At 45.8% G+C, this 18,387-nt stretch overlaps 1 protein-coding gene across 18 annotated transcripts in view; it reads left to right on the top strand.

The window, feature by feature from the left end:
• The window catches only part of SVIL (supervillin), a 221,387-nt gene that overhangs the window by 191,850 nt on the left and 11,150 nt on the right, over nt 1-18,387 (top strand). For all 18 annotated transcript variants that reach the window (XM_046679777.1, XM_046679778.1, XM_046679783.1 and 15 more), the window contains 9 exons: nt 1,096-1,268; nt 3,013-3,168; nt 4,399-4,535; nt 5,129-5,276; nt 5,400-5,545; nt 6,752-6,927; nt 9,996-10,140; nt 10,507-10,783; nt 16,124-16,275. In XM_046679777.1, the coding sequence (XP_046535733.1) occupies nt 1,096-1,268; nt 3,013-3,168; nt 4,399-4,535; nt 5,129-5,276; nt 5,400-5,545; nt 6,752-6,927; nt 9,996-10,140; nt 10,507-10,783; nt 16,124-16,275 (1,510 nt within the window). The remainder of the gene's footprint in view (nt 1-1,095; nt 1,269-3,012; nt 3,169-4,398; nt 4,536-5,128; nt 5,277-5,399; nt 5,546-6,751; nt 6,928-9,995; nt 10,141-10,506; nt 10,784-16,123; nt 16,276-18,387) is intronic.

Here is an 18,387-nt window from a genome sequence, read left to right as displayed (position 1 = left end):
ATCACAGGCAGGGGAGAGCATGCTGGGGCAGGCCAAACCCACAGCTATCAACCACATTTATCTATTTCCTACGAATTTGTCAGAGTGACATTCTCTTCCAAAAGTGTGTAGTCATCATAGACTTTTTTCTTAAGCCACTCCTGATACAGTTTTTCCATATTTCAATTTGTTCAATGTTTTTCAATTTGCTACCTTAAAAAAATGAACAATTTGCCTTTAATATTTTGGGTATTTGCATTCATGGTTATTTAACCACGTCTCAATCAAACCCAAATGTCATTGTTTAAATTGTTATATATAAACATTATGTATGTATGTTTACATACACACACACACACACACAGGATAACATTATGTATAAAGAAGACTTCCAGGCACAGCGTGGAGACCTATGCAGCTGGAGGCTCAGAGCAGCGGTGAGAATATGTTAGGAAATCGTGTGCCTGGTTCCGCCCACCTCCCAGGTCTAGGCTTCTGCCCCAGAGAGTTATGTGTGTGGCGGCCCTAGTTGGTTTTGTTTGCCGATTTTAGTGCAATATACTTTTCAAAATAGTGGTTATTTTTCAGAGGACAGTAATGGGTTGAGAGGAGGCTAGGTATGGGGGGATTGGTGAGGGAACCGAAAAACTGTCGTGTAAAGAGAAAGTTTAGTCTGGAGGAAGGACGATTAATTGAGACTCAGGCCTGGCTGTAAATTCTTGAAGGGCTTGCCAGTGACAGAATAAGCAGACACGTGTAGGACTCCAAAGGGACAATCAGGACGCAGGCATGGGTGTGATGAGGATAGCGGAGCGCTGCCTTCCCGTCAGAGCTCCCTGGTAGTGGAAGGAGCTGCCCAGATAGGCACTAGCGCTCAGGCAGAGACCACAGGGGTGTGAGTGGGGGTTTCCGGGATTGGCTGGGATCTCGAATTTCCCTTCCAAGATTTTATGACTCCATGCCAGGGGAGTGGGGGGAAGGAGGAGGAGTTGAAGGATTTATAATGAAATCAAGAAATAAAATTGTGGAGCCCCTTGCTTCAGGTCAGAGACCCACAAATAAACCTGGAGTGGCTGATACGGCAGACCAAGGCCACAGCTCTGCTTTGCTCCTCAGGCTGACGTCTTCTGTGGCCGAGCACAAGCGTGCAGTTAGGCCCAAGCGCCGGGTTCAGGCTTCCAAAAACCCCCTGAAAATGCTGGCAGCCAGAGAAGACCTTCTGCAGGAATACACTGAGCAGAGATTGAACGTGGCCTTCATGGAGTCGAAGCGGATGAAAGTAGAAAAGAGTGAGTGTTTGGAACTCCCACCTGCTTCTGTGCTGGGATCTGGTGTTCAGGCGATTTTAATCGTCTCCTTTTTCTGCCTTGCAAAAGCCAGTAATGGTGCTCAAAAGACACTCATTAGACAAAAATGAGTAAGTTTGCACATGCACACCTGCAGAAAACCTGCCTGGAATTTGAAGGCTTTTCAAAGAAAATCTCACAGCCTGGGACATCTGTTCACTTCGTTAATTCAAATTATCCTGTTTTGCTGAGTTTTCTTGCAAGAGGCTGGAGGAAAAGGATGTTTCTGGGCTTTGTAATTCAATCCATTTTGGTCTCGATAGAGCCGAAACGTAGTAATTCTCCACTTAATTCTTATTCAAGAGCAAATCGTTTGATCTCTTATGGGAAAATGTCTCAAATCACTGCTTTGCCTGGTCCTAGACTTTTATATTATTAATTAATGCATAACCCAGTGCTTTTCAGATTGTTTTTGACAGGACCCTCAGTTTCCTTGCAGTTGGGATGTGGGTGGGGGGAATGCAGGGAGCTGGGATGAGGCAGTAAATGGAAAGAGAAGAGGCAGGCTCAGGCGCTCTGTCCTACTGCAGGCTCAGCCACTCTGCTTTTATCTGTGCAATTATATGGAGTTCCATAGTTCTGAAACAGTGGTTTTCTTGGTGGAGATAATGGCATGCATAATCTTGTGATTTTGATATTTTTATTTCCTATAGCATTCATAAACCTACTTCCTAAAGTTTTTCTTGGAAATATGGTATTTAGATGAAGTATTTGGGTCTTTCCATTATAACTGGCCAAGAGGTTGAGGCATCGGTCAATTTCACAGTGATGTTGTAGGGGTTAAACATTGTGATTCCAGATGTCAGGCTGAGTTTCTGGGGAGAAGGAGATTCTGGGTTAACCCAGTATCTTTTGATGGATACAAAGGAATGTGCCTGTTACCATGGAGAGCTTCTCTTTCCTGCGGGTTTACCAAGAAAGTGTATTTCAAAATTGCTATGCTGTATGCATCGTCAATAACATCGTCAAGTCGTGTTACATTTCTTCAGTGTTAGAAGCTTATCCCAGCAAAATAATTTTCTGAATTTCTCTCCAGCGTTACATTTTCTTAAACAATAAGTTGGAGAAATAAGGGTTTATTGGCACAAATTTTATGTCCTTTAGCTTTTCCTCCACTGTCCAGGGACTCAGGGATGCCTTTGTGATGACTGATGCATATACGTTTGTTGGTCCGCACTGAAAGCCCAGCATCTTCTTACAATCCTAAGTCTGAGAGCAAAGGATTTGAAAAAGTTTAGAACTGCACCATTCCTTCCAGAGTGCCTGCTTTCTACATATAGAGACTCTGAGGAATATCTAACAGTCTTCCTTGGGAATGCATTTTCAACATCTAATCGTTGTTAGGAATTATAATACCTTTCGGTGGAACTGCAATAAGTGAGTCCAGCTCCAGATTTTATACTAAAGTTGCTGGTCCGCGTTGTCACTCAGTTCTTGTCTCTGTGCATGATGAGGTGTGGTACGTGTCAACAAGCCATTTATACTTTGAATCCTGTGTTATTTCCTAACACAGTGGTTACGCATTGAACTGAACAGTTAATCAAACTGGAGCATGTCCTCCCCTGGCGATTAACTTTGTTAGAATAAGGCAGTGAGTCGATTATGAATAACCTCCGGTTGTAAACGTTGTCATTTCACTTGAACATCTTATGTCCCCTCATTGTATTTCCTTATTCAACCCGCCCAGTGTCCTCCAACTCCAACTTCTCAGAAGTCACTCTGGCAGGTTTAGCCAGTAAAGAAAACTTCAGCAGCGTCAGCCTGCGGAGCGTCAACCTGACGGAACAGAATTCCAACAACAGCGCGGTGCCCTACAAGAAGCTCATGTTGCTCCAGGTTAAAGGTATTTGAGAGCAGCAGGCAGGACTTACACGGTGACCAGAGGGTTGGTAACATCAGGAGGCCTGACCGCCCCTTACTTGCCTATAAAGGAACGAGAACGCTTGCTTTAAGAGAACCTTCTGTGTGTCAGGAGTGGTGTTACCTCCTCTCACAGAAGCTTCACAGAATCGCCTAAGACAGGAAATATGATGCCCCCGAGGCACAGAGAGGTTAGTGGTGTGCCTGAGGTCACAGCAGCTCTTGAATGGCAGAGCTGCATTTGAACCCACGTCTCCCATTCCAGAAGCTCAGCTTCTTGCCCCGTGACCCCGCCACAACGCTGCCATGCAGTTACCAGACGCCCCCTAAGTCGTCATGGTGGTTCTCGCCGTTCCGTCCTACTCACGGAGGTGAGCAAGCGTCAGTGCAGGCCAGAGTGAGAGGTGCACGTTCTTAGAGAAGGAATCCGGGGACAGCAGAGGCAAATGAAGGGGACCTGAGTCCATTCCAACACCCTTCCTGTCAACAGCAAGGGAGACTTAGCCAACCACCAGAGCTGGAGGACGGTGACTTTGCTGCCACCCAATGGCAGCTGCCATAGGTTAATCATGAGGAGACGGACGACGAAACGCGCTCCACGTCTCAGGGGTTTCCAGTGTGTTTCAGCATAACCACTGTCCTTTTTAGTGCATTTAAATGACTGTGATGGGTGCAAATAACCAAGCTCTAGTGCCATGTTCTAACCCAGAGACGACACTGTCAGTGTGATCGTGGGAAGATCTAAACCAACAATCGTTTAGGAGAAGGTGTTGCAAGCAGCACAAGCCACTGCTTCCTTCGAAGCTGATTCCCCTCCAGACTCCCCTAGGGTTCAGAGTGAAAACTCCCGAAGAAGCAGATGCTGTCTGAAAGCACGCCCTCCCCTGTGGCCTGGCCGGCAGAGGTTTTTAAATGTAGGAGGTGGGCACCTTAATTAATCCATACACATGCTGTAAAAGGATGCTGATAGTTGTCCCGAGAAACATGGCGACATTTGGGAAAGCACTAACAAGGGAAAAGAATCTCTAATGCTGTCATTATCCATCCCCCTCCGCCACTCCGGGTCATGGGCACTAGTATGAGTAGACGAGACTCACTAAAACTGGAAGAGTCTGTAGCGGGGATGCTTTCAGATGGGGGTGCTTCCTGGTCCTTCGGTGACTAGGAGAGTCCTCCTTTCCGGGAAGATGGTGACTCTTGGCCTCGTGTTCAGGAAGAAGACACGTGCAGACGAGGCTGGTGGAACCTCGAGCCTCGTCACTCACCAGCGGGGACTGCTTCCTCCTGGTCTCTCCCCACTACTGCTTCCTGTGGGTGGGAGAGTTTGCCAACGTCATAGAAAAGGCGAAGGTTGGTATCTGAAAAATAAAAGTAGTTCAGTTAAGCGTTTCCTTTATACACCGATAGAATGTTCTACCAGTTTCCAGATCATGAGAAAGCTCAAACACCCAATGTTTCATTCAAGCAAGAGGGAATCGGCAGTATTTGTTATCTTGAATGTCTCTCAGACTTCCATTCAATGCTTAAGTGGGATGTTTTAGAAGGATTGTAACCTACACCTGGAGTTCTTCAGTTCTAGGTTTATTCTTACTCTTGACATGTCCCTCCACAGCTGTGTGTCCAGTTACCTATGAAATTCTGCTACACACCTATTGAATGAGACGCTCATGGAGAAAAGCCCAGAGAATGGGTATTTTTTAAAAGCTTCACGAGTGAGCTGTTGAATTTGAAGATTGAGAACTATCACTCTGAAGAACTGATAGCCCTGGTCTTTTAGTTACATTTTTTTGATTTTGTTGAAAATACCCAACAACCAGTGCCTCTGGCCCTGGGGTCACCAGGTTTTCCTGTACACACACCATTTCTCTTCTCGATGCCAGCATGGGCCCCCCCACCTCGCCCTGGGCTCCTCTGCCCGGGTAACTGTGCCTCCCTTTTTGCAGGCCTCCGAACTTGCGACCTTAATTCAGACGAAGAGGGAACTTGGTTGCCGAGCTACTTACATCCAGACTATCGAAGAAGGCATTAATACACACACACATGCAGCCAAAGACTTCTGGAAGCTTCTGGGTGGCCAAACCAGTTACCAATGTAAGAGTTTACTGTATTTCAGGGAATGACAAGACTTGAATATCCTTCTCTCCTATTTCATTCTTCTAGACCAGCCACTTTTCAGTGCAAATGTAATACCCTCTTGTTCTTCTCATCCGAAAGCTGCTGGAGACCCAAAAGAAGATGAACTATATGAGACAGCCATCATAGAAACCAACTGTATTTACCGTCTGATGGAGGACAAACTTGTGCCTGATGATGACTACTGGGGGAAGATTCCCAGATGCTCCCTTCTGCGATCAAAAGAGGTCAGTGACTTCAACAAGAAAGCGCTTTGCACAGAGCTGCCCAATGAAATAGGTAGCGAGTGCCCAGTCCACATGAGCCAGTATTCGTACCCACTGTAGAACACTGACATCTTTTTAAAGGATATTTATTTGTGATTCCAAACCATTATGGCCATCTTAAACACTAATATAGAATTCAGAATATTGTTCAGAGGAGGCGTTTCTGTTTCTAAAGGCTTTTCTGTTTTAGGCAAAATGTAAATATTACTTAGCCCTATCTCTTGATTTTTGTATAGACAGTAAATTTTTTCAGTGCATAAGTTTCAGGAATAATAGGTGCCTGTATATATAATGAATGGGTTTGCCAAGTAATGCACTGCATTTTTTCTCTCACACCAGTAAATATTTGTTAAAATATATATTTCCAGTACCATGAAGTATTCTAAGCGTGGAGAAAAAATTGGAAGACACAAAAGAACCTTAAAGTCCATTGGGTAGAAGAATATTAGAAAAATGTAATCCAAAGCTAGATTAATTGTGTGATCTGTATGGTATTTAAATGGGGGAAAATGTCACAGAAAAGGAAATAATGAGGAATGATTTTAAAGAGAAGGTGAAATTGAGTCAAGTTTGGAATTAAGTAGAATTTGGATTGCTGGAAATGAAGGAAGAAATTATTCTAGGAAGAAAGAGGAGACCATCCACAGGCATGGAAATAGGAAATAGCATTACAGTCATGTATTCATTCAGCAAACACTTAGTTAACCCAACTGTCAATGTAAGTATGGTATGGCCTCTGTCCTTGAGGATCTTGGAATTGTAGAAGGAGAGATGACATCACAGGGTCCCCAGTGCCTGGCATGTATGAAGTGGTCTATATGTGCTACGTGACTGAAGGAACAAAGGAGGGAGAGAGGAAAGAAGAAAGGAAGATAGAAAGACGTACTTAAATCACTGTTACGAATCAGGGATTTTAGGCGATTTGACAGTTCAGAGGAGGGAACGTTATTAACTTGGGTGTTTAGGACAGCAAGATGGAAGTCACGCCCAAGGGGCAGAAGCTGGCTTGGCACTGCCAGCTGGTCTGATGCTGTGACCCTTTTGTGTCTAGTCTGACTGCTCCATTAGGATTTGTATTATCACCTGTTTGACTCACTGTCAGTGGAGACCCTGGTTCAACTGGAGCATGTCCTTGAAATTAACCAATTCTTCTGCGCCATTTTCCAGGTACTTGTGTTTGATTTTGGGAGTGAAGTGTACGTGTGGCATGGAAAAGAAGTCACATTGGCACAACGGAAAATAGCATTTCAGCTGGCAAAGCACTTATGGAATGGAACCTTCGACTATGAGAATTGTGACATCAACCCACTGGATCCTGGAGAATGCAACCCTCTTATTCCCAGGTACTCCTGTGGCCCGTTGATGGGCGTTGTGGAGCAGGCAGCTTCTTACCACAGTCATGTATCACTCTCCATAGGTTTTCGTTTTCATAAGTGATTGCATGCAGCACCATGAATATTCACAAAAGGAACGTTTCTTTAGCCTTTACTCAATACCGAAATATGGATGTCATAGTCTTCTGGAAGACGTTTGTGTTACATTTCATTTCTTAAAGTGAATAAATTGTTCCCACCTGCAGCTTCCCAGGTGCTTTTGTGGCAGATGAATAGCAATTGTTTAAACAAACTACATGCTGATCTGAAAAGCTTCCCAGGGTCTGGAATTCAGCCAGTGGTCTGAAGGTGCAAAAGCTACCCATTTCCTTCCAATTTCACACCTTCCCAGCAGTCTGTGGATTCCAGGATTTACCATTTATTTGGCAGTAGATGATGTTTATGCCTTTTCTGGGGGGAGAGGGAGGGAGGATATGGTATTGAAATAATGATTGTAATTTTAGTATTTCCTAACTGTATTGGACTTTTAAAAGTAATTTTGGCAAACCAGCAAAATATGCACAAACTTTGAGAAATATGATCATGGGGCCAGCCCCGTGGCTGAGTGGTTAAGTTTGCACACTCCACTTTGGCAGCCCAGGGTTTCGCCAGTTCAGATCCTGGGCATGGACATGGCACCGCCCGTCAAGCCATGCTGGGGCGGCATCCCACATGCCACAACTAGAAGGACCCACAACTAAAATATACAACTATGTACCAGGGGTGCTTTGGGGAGAAAAAGGGAAAAAAAATCTTACAAAAAAGAAATATGATCATGAGAAAAAGAATTCTAACATGCAAAGGATCTTGTTTTTTTGACTACCAGAAAAGAAAAGAAGTGCTTTTAAATTATGTGTGCCCTGTAATACATTAGGAATCAATGTGCCACCAAATAGCATAGCCTATTGTGTGTCATGCAAGTGCATTTAAATGTTTTCCATTGAACATGTATACAGATTTTAACTTTCCTACTTAGTTTCCTGTTTTAAAATTGAATTATCAATTTTGTTAATTCTCATTGTATAAACAATTAAAAGTTATATCAATGTAGGTGAAAAGTTTTCAAACCCTCTTTTTTTTTTGCTGGGAAAGATTCACCCTGAACTAACATCTGTTGGTAATCTTCCTCTTTTTTTCCTCCCCAAAGCCCCAGTACATAGTTGTATATTCTAGTTGTAAGTCCTTCTAGTTCCTCTAGGTGAGCCACCACCACAGCATGGCTACTGACAGACGAGTGGTGTGGTTCCGTGCCCGGGAATCAGACCCAGGCCACCGAAGCAGAGGATGCTGAAGTTTAACCACTAGGGCATCAGGGCTGGGTCCCAAATCCTTTTTAAACAAATGCACATTTAACATAAAATTAGTGCTGTAACAACTAGTGTTGTAAGGAGGGAAGCCAAGACTAAAAAGAATATTTTACTTGGTATAGTAAAAGAAAAAACGTTGAAGCATAAAATCTACACAATGGACAATGTGTATTTAGTAGTGACATAATCACGGATCTGAAAGTGGGTGAGTAAGCACCTGACCCACTGGTTTTCAATCAACATCTCCCAGATCAGAATCACCTGAGGAGCTTTAAAAACTAAAACACGTGTGCCAAGCCCAGCCCCAAAGATGTGTTTTCAATTTGTATGGCGTGGGGCTCATGTATCCATGTGTCCTGAAAGCTCCCTAGGTATTTTAAAGGGCAGTCAAGATTAAGCACCCAGCCATCTTAAGAGGTGAGGAGGCTGACACCACTGAGTGTCGTGACTTGGCCGAGTTCAGACACGGAAGTCAGTGAGGAGGGAGAAGCGTGCTGGCTCCTGCTCCCAGTTTCATGCCCTTGCGCTGCAACCTGCTGCCCTCTGCTCGCTCAGCTTCACAGCGTAAAGGAGACATTCCTAAAGCTGAGACCAGGTGCTCTCTCTGTAGGCCTCTTAGCAAGTCTGCAGAGAATTTGTGTAAAAGACAGTCATTCAGGTATTTTCTGATAAAGACCTCAGCCTTTCAAGATCATCCTGAATTCTCCATAGTTGCTGATAGTTTGTTCCTGAAGTCCCATGAGAGTAGAGGTGGAAGTATTTGTATCCTGTGCTGTATCCTTTCAGGCTCCTTTGAAACAGGCAGCATCTCTGATGTGCCTTAGCCGTGATGTTGGGAAGTGTGGTCTTGACCAACCAGGGGGTGATGAAGCAGGAGTCACAGCAAGGCCAAACAAGCCCTGCTTGTCGGGCTGATGGGATCTGTGCATCCCTGTCCTAACTCACAGCCAGAGGTTGATTTGGAAGGATGAGAAACACCTGCACGTAATCCTCAGGGCTGGACCCTCGACAGCATGTTTTCTCAGCCCCACCTACTTCTCACTTATCTGTGTTCCAAGCACAGTTTCCAGTTCTGAGATCCTGAGACAGTTGCGGACCTCCAGGCGGGGCTGTGCTCTTCTCTTTCTGGGTCATCGTGCTGTCCCTGCCTGCCGTCCTGTCCAGCGGCCTAGAAATAAACTTGTAAAAATTCACTCCATGATATATGAAAGTAGGTTCATTTTAGTAACAGGAGAACCCTTCCTGTTCGTGGATACTGGAGAGCTTCATTGTAACATGACTTAAAGTATAGAGAATTCAGAGTGAGCTCCATCTTCCTCCCCTCTTCTCGTTAACTTGATGGGAACTTGGTGAGCTCCTGCAGGTGCCTGGGCAGCAAGTAGTAGGCAAGGAAGGCATGCACATGGCTCCTGCTGAGCTGCAGCCTAGTGCACTGCCCCCAGGGATCCCAAATACAAGAATTTGCTAGAAGGCAAGAAAAGTGCAGTGCTGGTTCACATTGCCTTCAGGCATATCAATTCTGTGGACACAAAGCCTTGCAAGGCTTTGTGCTAAAATAATAAAATGTCACTTATTTGGTACAATAAGTGAAGATAAATTATTCCTTCTAGATTCCACTTATGTATTCCGAGTTGTTTTCAATAGCCACATGTTTGTTTTGGATTCTTTCCCTTTGTTTTAGCATGGCTTAATCTTGCTTCTTTTCCCATCTACGCCCCTCACCCCCTGCAGAAAAGGACAGGGGCGGCCTGATTGGGCAATATTTGGGAGACTCACAGAACACAATGAGACGATTTTGTTCAAAGAGAAATTTCTCGATTGGACCGAATTGAAGAGACCTAATGAGAAGCAGGCCGGCGAGCTCGCCCAGCAGAAGGTACTCCAGGTTATCAAGCCTCAGACCTCAGGGCTTGGTTTGGGTCCCAACAAAAGCGGCCTTGAAGTAAAAGCCTTCCCCGGGTTTACCAGTAGAACAGCAAACCGGTTTCCAGGCATATTCTACCTCCAGGAGGGGAAGATGGCCCTGTGTGTGCCTCCAGGTTTTTGCACATCCCGTCCACTATTGTGGGATGGTGTTCAGGCCTCCCGAATCTTTCCCCAAATGCAGTTAGACACTCTGAGACCGAGTGTGGAAGCTGCGCTCTCACGCTGTCTTCTTAACAGTGAAACGGCGTTGAGTGTGACAAGAAACGGCGGTAGACAAAGAGGCAAGTGAACAAACATTTTTACGTTCCTCTTGCAGGAAGATCCTAGGGTGGACGTCAAGCCGTACGACGTGACCCGGATGGTGCCCGTGCCCCAGACGACAGCCGGCACCGTGCTGGACGGGGTGAATGTCGGCCGTGGCTACGGCCTGGTGGAAGGCGACGACAGGAGGCAGTTTGAGATTGCCAGTGTCTCTGTGGACGTCTGGCATATCCTCGAGTTCGACTACAGCAGGCTCCCCAAGCAGAGCATCGGGCAGTTCCATGAGGGGGATGCCTATGTGGTCAAGTGGAAGTACATGGTGAGCACCGCAGGTGAGTGAGCATTGCCTTTTCTTCGAACTGAGACAGGCTCGGCCCCAGCTCTGCGGCTGAGCATCAGTCACTGTGCGGCTAGAGCAGGGTGCCCTGTGCGCATGCGCCTGCCCCTCAGCTGCATGGGTGCAGTGCGCCAATCTAGCCATTGACTTTGAGAACCACTTAATAAACCTTAGAGACGAATTCCTAGCAACCTGGCATTGCTAACGTCTGTGACACTTCCTCATAGAAATGAATCTTGCATGTACAGGCTTCTCTGCTGCCCTCACTCCCTCCGCTGCCCTGTCCCCAGAGGCTTTCTAGGAAAGAGATGATTTGCCTCCAAATGATATTTACCATGTGGCCGTGTGCTGCTTCAATTAAAGTCACTAAGTAAAGCATCTCTGGATGATGCAGAACGGAAACCAAATGGCGTGGAAAACACACGCACACAAGATTTATGAGAAACGAACGACGCTATTTGCTCTGTGGCTGAGAGCACTAACAGTGCTTTGTGGATCTGGTAGAGTAAATCCACAGTCACAGCTCCTCATGGTTTCTGTCAGTGAAATACCCTTTATAGCAAAACCCTCAACTGCGTGCTTTGCACCAGAGGCAGTGAGGGAGGAGCGTGAGGGAGCCCTGGAGAGAGAAGCCCTTTTCCTCACCAGGAAGTCGTTGTTACCCCAGTTCTCCACAGCGTCCGCATCCCTGCCCGGAGAAGAAGCTGTTTATGTCACAACTCTGTGATTTTCACATTCAACTCCCAAGACAGTTTATTCACCTCTTCACAGCCCCTGGCCATCCAGGCGTGGCTGCCCCAAGTTTGCTGATCAAACACCTACAGACTTGGAACCATTTCATTTCTTTCCTGATTTATCCAAAATAAGTCTATTAATCAACAGACCACGTTTACTGAGCACCTACCCTGCGCATAAGACACGTTTTTTAGGGACCGAGGAAGTATTTCGGACCCTGCCTTCAGGAAGCGTACGGCGTAAATGACAGTAGGGCACTTCCAGGAGAGGGGCTACTTCGAGCTGAAGGTGGAGCGCTCTATTCTCTGAGGCTGGATCTGCCCTCGGTGGGAAGAGCCCAGCAACCGGAGACCTGGGCTGCCAGTGGACGCGCATCGCTGGGCAGGGCAGGAGGGCTGCGCAGGGCTGCACTGTGCCTGGAGCCAGGCTGCAGGCCTAGAGGCCCCCGGCCCCCAGGGCACATGCTGGGGGCTCGGTCGCCTGCCCTAGTTGGTGCCTCGCAGAGGCCCCATGGGATATGTTCCATCATTATCCTCATTTCTCAGACAAGAAACAGAACACCAAGATTAAGTAACCCGCCTGAGTCACACAGCTAGGAGAGAGCAGAGCTGGACACTTAAAAGCCCCTTTCCCTTCCTAAGGAGGCCACGTCCCCTGGAGGAAAGGCCACAGGCCCAGGAGCCGTACAGCCTGCCCTGAATCTTCTCTCTGGCCCTACATGCCGGTGAGGCAAGTTGGGTAACGTTCCTTACCTGTCTGAGGCTGTTTTCTCACCTGGATGATAGAGATTATAATACCCAGCTCACAGAATGGTATAATCTGTGAGCCGGTGTGTGTGATGTTAGCACCGTGCCTGGCTCGTGTTCACGTGGTAGCACAGGAAATAATCGTCCCTGACATTCTCGGCAGCAGCAGCATAATTACTGTATTTAACTTGAAGATGAAATAAAGTGGATCTACCCAAAGAGGCACTATTGTAGGTCTAAGCTCCTTGATCTGACACAGAGTCTGGAAGCTGAAATAATCATCTGTGTTGCCAGTTGGCAGTAAAGACCATAAAAGGGAATTTAGTGCAGGGAAAAAAATCTGTTCACCTTTGGAGTTGTGGGAACTTGAAGGAGCAAGCTTTGAAGGCATACATAGTTCCCATTCTTAAAATACAGAAAGGGAGCTGCACATGTTAGAAAATAGGTCAGGGACGCTACAGTTTGAAATTTCATCATTTCCTTACCTTAGCTATTGGTTATAAAAAGGAAGTAATAGGCAGTGAGCAAATGAATAAAACAATATTAAAATAAATTCATTTAGGAGCTGGCCCGGTGGCGCAGCAGTTAAATGCGCATGTTCCGCTTCAGCGGCCTGGGGTTCGCCAGTTCGGATCCCAGGTGCGGACATGGCACCGCTTGGCACGCCATGCTGTGGCAGGCATCCCACATATAAAGTGGAGGAAGATGGGCACAGATGTTAACTCAGGGCCAGTTTTCCTCAGCAGAAAGAGGAGGATTGGCAGCAGTTAGCTCAGGTCTAATCTTCCTTAAAAAAAAAAATGAATTCATTTAAAAAGTAAATCTAAGATTTGAGGCCTTCATAGACTATTTACTTGGAGGTCCCTAAGAAATAATTATTTGACCTAGGCAAATACTTTCTGAATTCCTTCTCAGTAAGCACAATCTCACAGCCAGCTCCAGCAGCATCTTCATGAGCAAAGTTCACACTTTGAGGAGGCCCAGCTGAGGAGGCTTGTGTTAGAGCAGGGAGCGTTCAGAGTCCAGGCTGTCCCTCGGGGCACAGGAAAGCATAACCAAACTGGTGGCTTTTGTGATTGCTGCATGGTCATCGTGGAAGCACCGGCCCCTCTGGGACTGCTGGCCCGGCTCCTCATCACTCATTCCCTGAAAACGGCCTGAACTCGCAGCCCGGGCCGCTCTTCTGGGACAGGGTCCACAGAAGTCAGCAGCTGCAGAGACAGTACAGCGGTGCTCTTGGTGGATGCTGGCCAGCCTGCACAGGTGTGGAGAAGCTAGCTCCTCGGGAAGTGGACTAGGGGCTCCAGCGAAGGGAGACTAGGGGCCTCGGTGGGCTCCTACTCTAGTGACCACCTCAGGTGCTGCAGGGCGTGGCTCATGCCCCTGCAGGGTCAGGAAACAAGCTGCTCTAGGTACCCAGTGACGCTGGGTCAGGTGGCTCGGAGCATGCCACAGGTGGACTTCCCATGGTAGGTGCTCAGTAAAGGGGTTCTGCTGTAAGACCACTTGCCCACGAGCAGTTCCTCAGCCTCGGGCTTCTGTTACTCCTAAACACACTACTGGTAACAGTCTTACTCTGGAAAGGATTTTGATTTCATGATGCATCAACGCTTTAAATTAGACCAAGGCTATAAAGGTTACATCCGGAAGTTCTTAGTAGTAAAGGTTTAATCTATACTTTGCTGAAATTAAAATAAATAATTAAAATTAAGGTATACATAGGATTAAATTTGCATATGTTGAAGAAAATGGCAAGGAAAATCACTTGAAAAGTCTGTTTTGTGAAATATTTTTAAAGAAATACAATTCTATTTTAGATAGATACACTCAAGTCCATTATGGAATGTTAGGAGGTAACCATTGGTTATTTAAGTGTGAATATGTATTTACACAGTTTATTTAAGTGCTAACAAATCCCAAGATATGTATCAACTGCTCTGATGTATTTTAAGCATGTCTTTTCCCAGTAATCAAGTTGACATGACTAATTTTCACTACTTTGAAGAATGGGATTGCTCATCAAAGGCAAACTTTGTTCTTATCTAAATTAGCAGGAATTTCAATTGAGTGGCTTCCAAATTAATTGTGGATATTTTCAGTCTATTCATTGATGGTTCCTGTTTCACTTTACCTACTTAAAAATACACAAACTTGACCAGTTCAGGTCCACAGTAGATGGCACTGAAGGCTTTGCTTAGTCAAAATATTTTAAGGATTATTATAATCATTTATGAAAACTGTCATAGAGTACTTTGCTAAAGGGCCAAAAAAGTCACATAAATAGGGCCCCTGACCTCTTAAGAAGTTAAAATAAATGAACTTTCTTCTTACCTTCAAACCTCAAAACAACTGTGATTTGGTAAATGGGATTGGAGCTGAGAAAAACTGAGGTAATATAGAACCAGAAAATCCATTTATTCTCCCTGATTTTTAGGGTGCATGGGTGTCACAGCCACCTACATCCACCCATTGTTGACCACCTCTTACTGGGACCACCGGGCATTTGAATCAATAGCTTGGTCTCCTGACCCTCACTCAGCTAGAGGGCACTGTCTCCGGGTCATTCAGGTCTCTGCTCACCCACCTCTGCAGAAAGGCCTTCCCTCAACAGGCAATCCCATGAACACTCATCCTGCCGCACGTCACATCCGCCCTCCCCACTCCCCCGTCTTTCTCGAAGCATTTATCGCTATCTGAAAGTATCTTGCTCATCTACAGTCATCCATCACTTAACGATGGAGATACGTTCTGAGAAATGCTCCTTAGGTGATCTGGTCATTGTGTGAACATCACAGAGTGACTGACACAAACTTAGACGGTGCAGCCTACTACACACCTAGACTGTGTGGGACTAATCTTACGGAACCACTGTCATATACGCGGTCCATCGTTGACTGAAACATTATGTGGCGCGTGACTGTATTTGTTTATTAGAATGAAAGCAGGGAAGTTGTCCGTCTTGCTCATCAGTGTCGTCCCACATCCCCAAGAATCCCTGGCCACTGGAGGTGCTCAATAAATATTTGTTGAACGAGTGGATGAGAAGAGTCTGGAGTGACATACATTCCTAAAGGAAGCGATTTTGATCTGAAATACTGTCTGAAAAGACCCACTCGACCAGTTGACGTTCTGTGACTGCTCTTCAGTGAGACCCATGTTCTGTGTGCCGCTAATGTTTATCGAATGCCTGTGAGGTGCTGGACAATAAGGATAATCGGCATTTAATCCTGGCTACAGCCCTGGCGACAGATGTTGCTTAAATCCCAGATTATTTTATGAAAGTGATATGTCAGCAATTTCTCTCTTCCATTTCTGACAGAACTTGGAAACTTCAAAGTGTTTTTTCACTAGAATGATTTTAACAGACTAAATTTTTCCCTTTGTGCTTAAACCTGGCCCAGCTGTTGTTTTCAATTTCTTTTCTCTACCAGCTAATCTTTTGCCAAAGAATGGCGTCATGTGGAAAACGCGTTTGTGTCTGTGCAAGCCGTTGGTCCTGCTCTGGCGGTCACCGTCTTTCAATGTCACACACTTAGAGTGATCTGCCACCTTCCTCTAAGATGACAGGTGTTTTTCTCAGGGTATCCAGAGGGCCCTTCAGATCACTTTTCTCCAGCTCAGAGGCTCAGGATCAGGATCAGGCCTCAGGCTCAGAGAGAAAGGTGTCTGTTGTCTCCTCCTGCGGTATGATTTACATTCCCTCTGGTTGTGAATGTCGTCTCCTCAGCCCTGTGCCCAGAAGCTGTTTCTCTACTTTTGTCCTCAGAGAGCCTGGAGAAGGGAGCCATGTACTGCTCTGCTTTTGGCTTCTCAGCCGCTTCCCCCTAAGCCCTCCATGTTCTGTGTGTTTGCAGTGGGAAGTCGACAAAAGGGAGAGCATCCGATCAGGGTGGCCGGCAAGGAGAAGTGTGTCTACTTCTTCTGGCAAGGCCGGCAGTCGACCGTGAGCGAGAAAGGCACGTCGGCTCTGATGACGGTGGAGCTGGACGAGGAAAGGGGTGCCCAGGTAAGTCCTGGAAAGCCACTGCAGGGGAACGGAGAAGAGTGTCCTTCTGGGGAGCCGTAGGTGTGGGGCCTGCTCCCTGAAGACCCAGTTCTAACAAACAGACAGTGCTCACCCACACCCACACCCATACCCACAGCACTTTTAGTCCTGGTCTGGCTTCTCCAGATTTCAGGCTCTGCCTCCCCTTTCTTCCCACCACTCGGCCAGGAAGGCCACCTGTTGTAACACGATCTTAAACAAAATGTTGTATCTGCAAAGAGGAAATCCACAAAACAAGTACAAAGGGCCAATGAGTGTTTTTTCAAAGTTTCCATTTAACTAATAGTCAAGGAATTGTAAATAAAACAAAGAGATGCTATTTTCCACTTCTAAATTGGTGGGGAGTTTTTATCACATGGATCCAGGCTGGCCAGGATTCAGGAGGATGGGTACCAGCGCATGCTTCCACCGGGGAGTGTAACTTGAAACCGCCATCCTGAAAAGCAGTTTTGGCTCGAAAACCTTAAAAAGCTCATAAACTTCGACCAGTTACTCCATTTACACAAACCTATCCTAAGGAAATATCAGAGATTAGTATAAAAGTCAGTATTCCCATCGTCTGCATTCCTCCCAGCAGCCCCAGTGATTTTTCTAGAACATGCCAGATGGTGTCGCTCCCTGACTGTCCATCACACTTGGACTGCAGTCTCAGTGGTCTCCCGGTAGTCTGCCAGCATCTTGGTGATTGGCCCTGCTCCCTTCTCTGGTCTCCCCCAATCTTGCTCCCAGCCCAGGCTGCTCCAGTCTCCCTGCTGTTCCTCAGACACACCTTTTTCGCCTACCCCAGGGCCTTTGCACAATTTCCCCTGTCTGGAATACTTCCCCTGGATCCACGTGTAACTCTCAGCCTCATATGATTCAGGTTTCTGTTCAAATGTCACCTCCCTATTTTATCCAAATCCCTCCCCATTCTCTCTCCCTTTACTATGAATTTTTTTTCATAGCATTTACCACCACTTAAAACTACACAGTCATTTGTCATTTTGTTTACATTTTGTATACACTTTGTTTACTTATTTATTATCTGTCTTCTCTCACAAGCATGAAAGAGACCGTGTCTGTCCTGTCTTATCCACCACTATAACCCCAGGGCCTGCATGATGCCTGGCAGGTCCTACTGCCCAAATCCGAGGCTGTGTTAACATTTGTTTTTAATGTTTGGATTATCTATGCCTCAAGTCACATCCTGTAGCACCAGTAATTAAGAGTTGACTCTGGGATTTTTGGAAAACATGACACCATGTGCAAATATTTTTACTGTCTTGGATGAATAGTTCACAAGAGCACAAGGGAAGAGAGCAGAGGAATTTTCTCCAGAAATAGGTCAACACTCACTCAGTCTTCCAGATTTCCAAGGACCAGTCCTCTTCCCTAAAAAATATTTTATGCATATTTTCTACTATAGACAGTATTTTACAAATAGTTGTTAGTGACCTTTGTATTTTCATTTATTCCTAATGCTGGGTAATTTCAGCTGCCCTTTCTTTTTTCAGTAAAGGTCATGAATGAGTATGTTTCAATCATGCCTTCACAATCATCCTTAGAGTTTTTGTCTTAACCTCTCTAGCTTGAGCATTTTGTTTTTTATCAATCCAACAAATGGAAAACCACTTTAGACGTATAAAACGCTTCCACAAAATGGCACTTAATGCACAATGGGCCCTGAGATGGATAGGGTAACTCACGGAGGGAAACGCTCCCCACCTTCAGTGCTCGCTGACTGCCGGGCTCAGTTTCCGCTTTAAGGGACAATGTCTTGCCAAAGGAAGAGCACGTTGACTGCACCCTAACTTTGGGCTGATGCAGCCCCCACCCGATGGAAGAGTGCATGAAGAGGTGGGGATGGGCTGGGGTTGGGAGGCTGTACTGACATGGGTACAAAAGAGGCAGTTCTTAGCCCAGAATTACTAAGGCCATGAGTAGTCATTCTCAAGGCTCAGAGGACTCCTTTGTTTAAATGTGTTCAAATCAGTCATGTTAATCTATACCATGGAATACCATTAAAATAGCAAAATTCATGTTTTAAAAGAGTAATGACAGAAAACTATTAAGTGAAGAAAATCAGGGTATAAT

The sequence above is a fragment of the Equus quagga genome, chromosome 12 (assembly GCF_021613505.1).
Source record: "Equus quagga isolate Etosha38 chromosome 12, UCLA_HA_Equagga_1.0, whole genome shotgun sequence".
NCBI classification, from domain to species: domain Eukaryota; kingdom Metazoa; phylum Chordata; class Mammalia; order Perissodactyla; family Equidae; genus Equus; species Equus quagga.
This window is presented reverse-complemented; position numbering and strand designations above follow the sequence as displayed.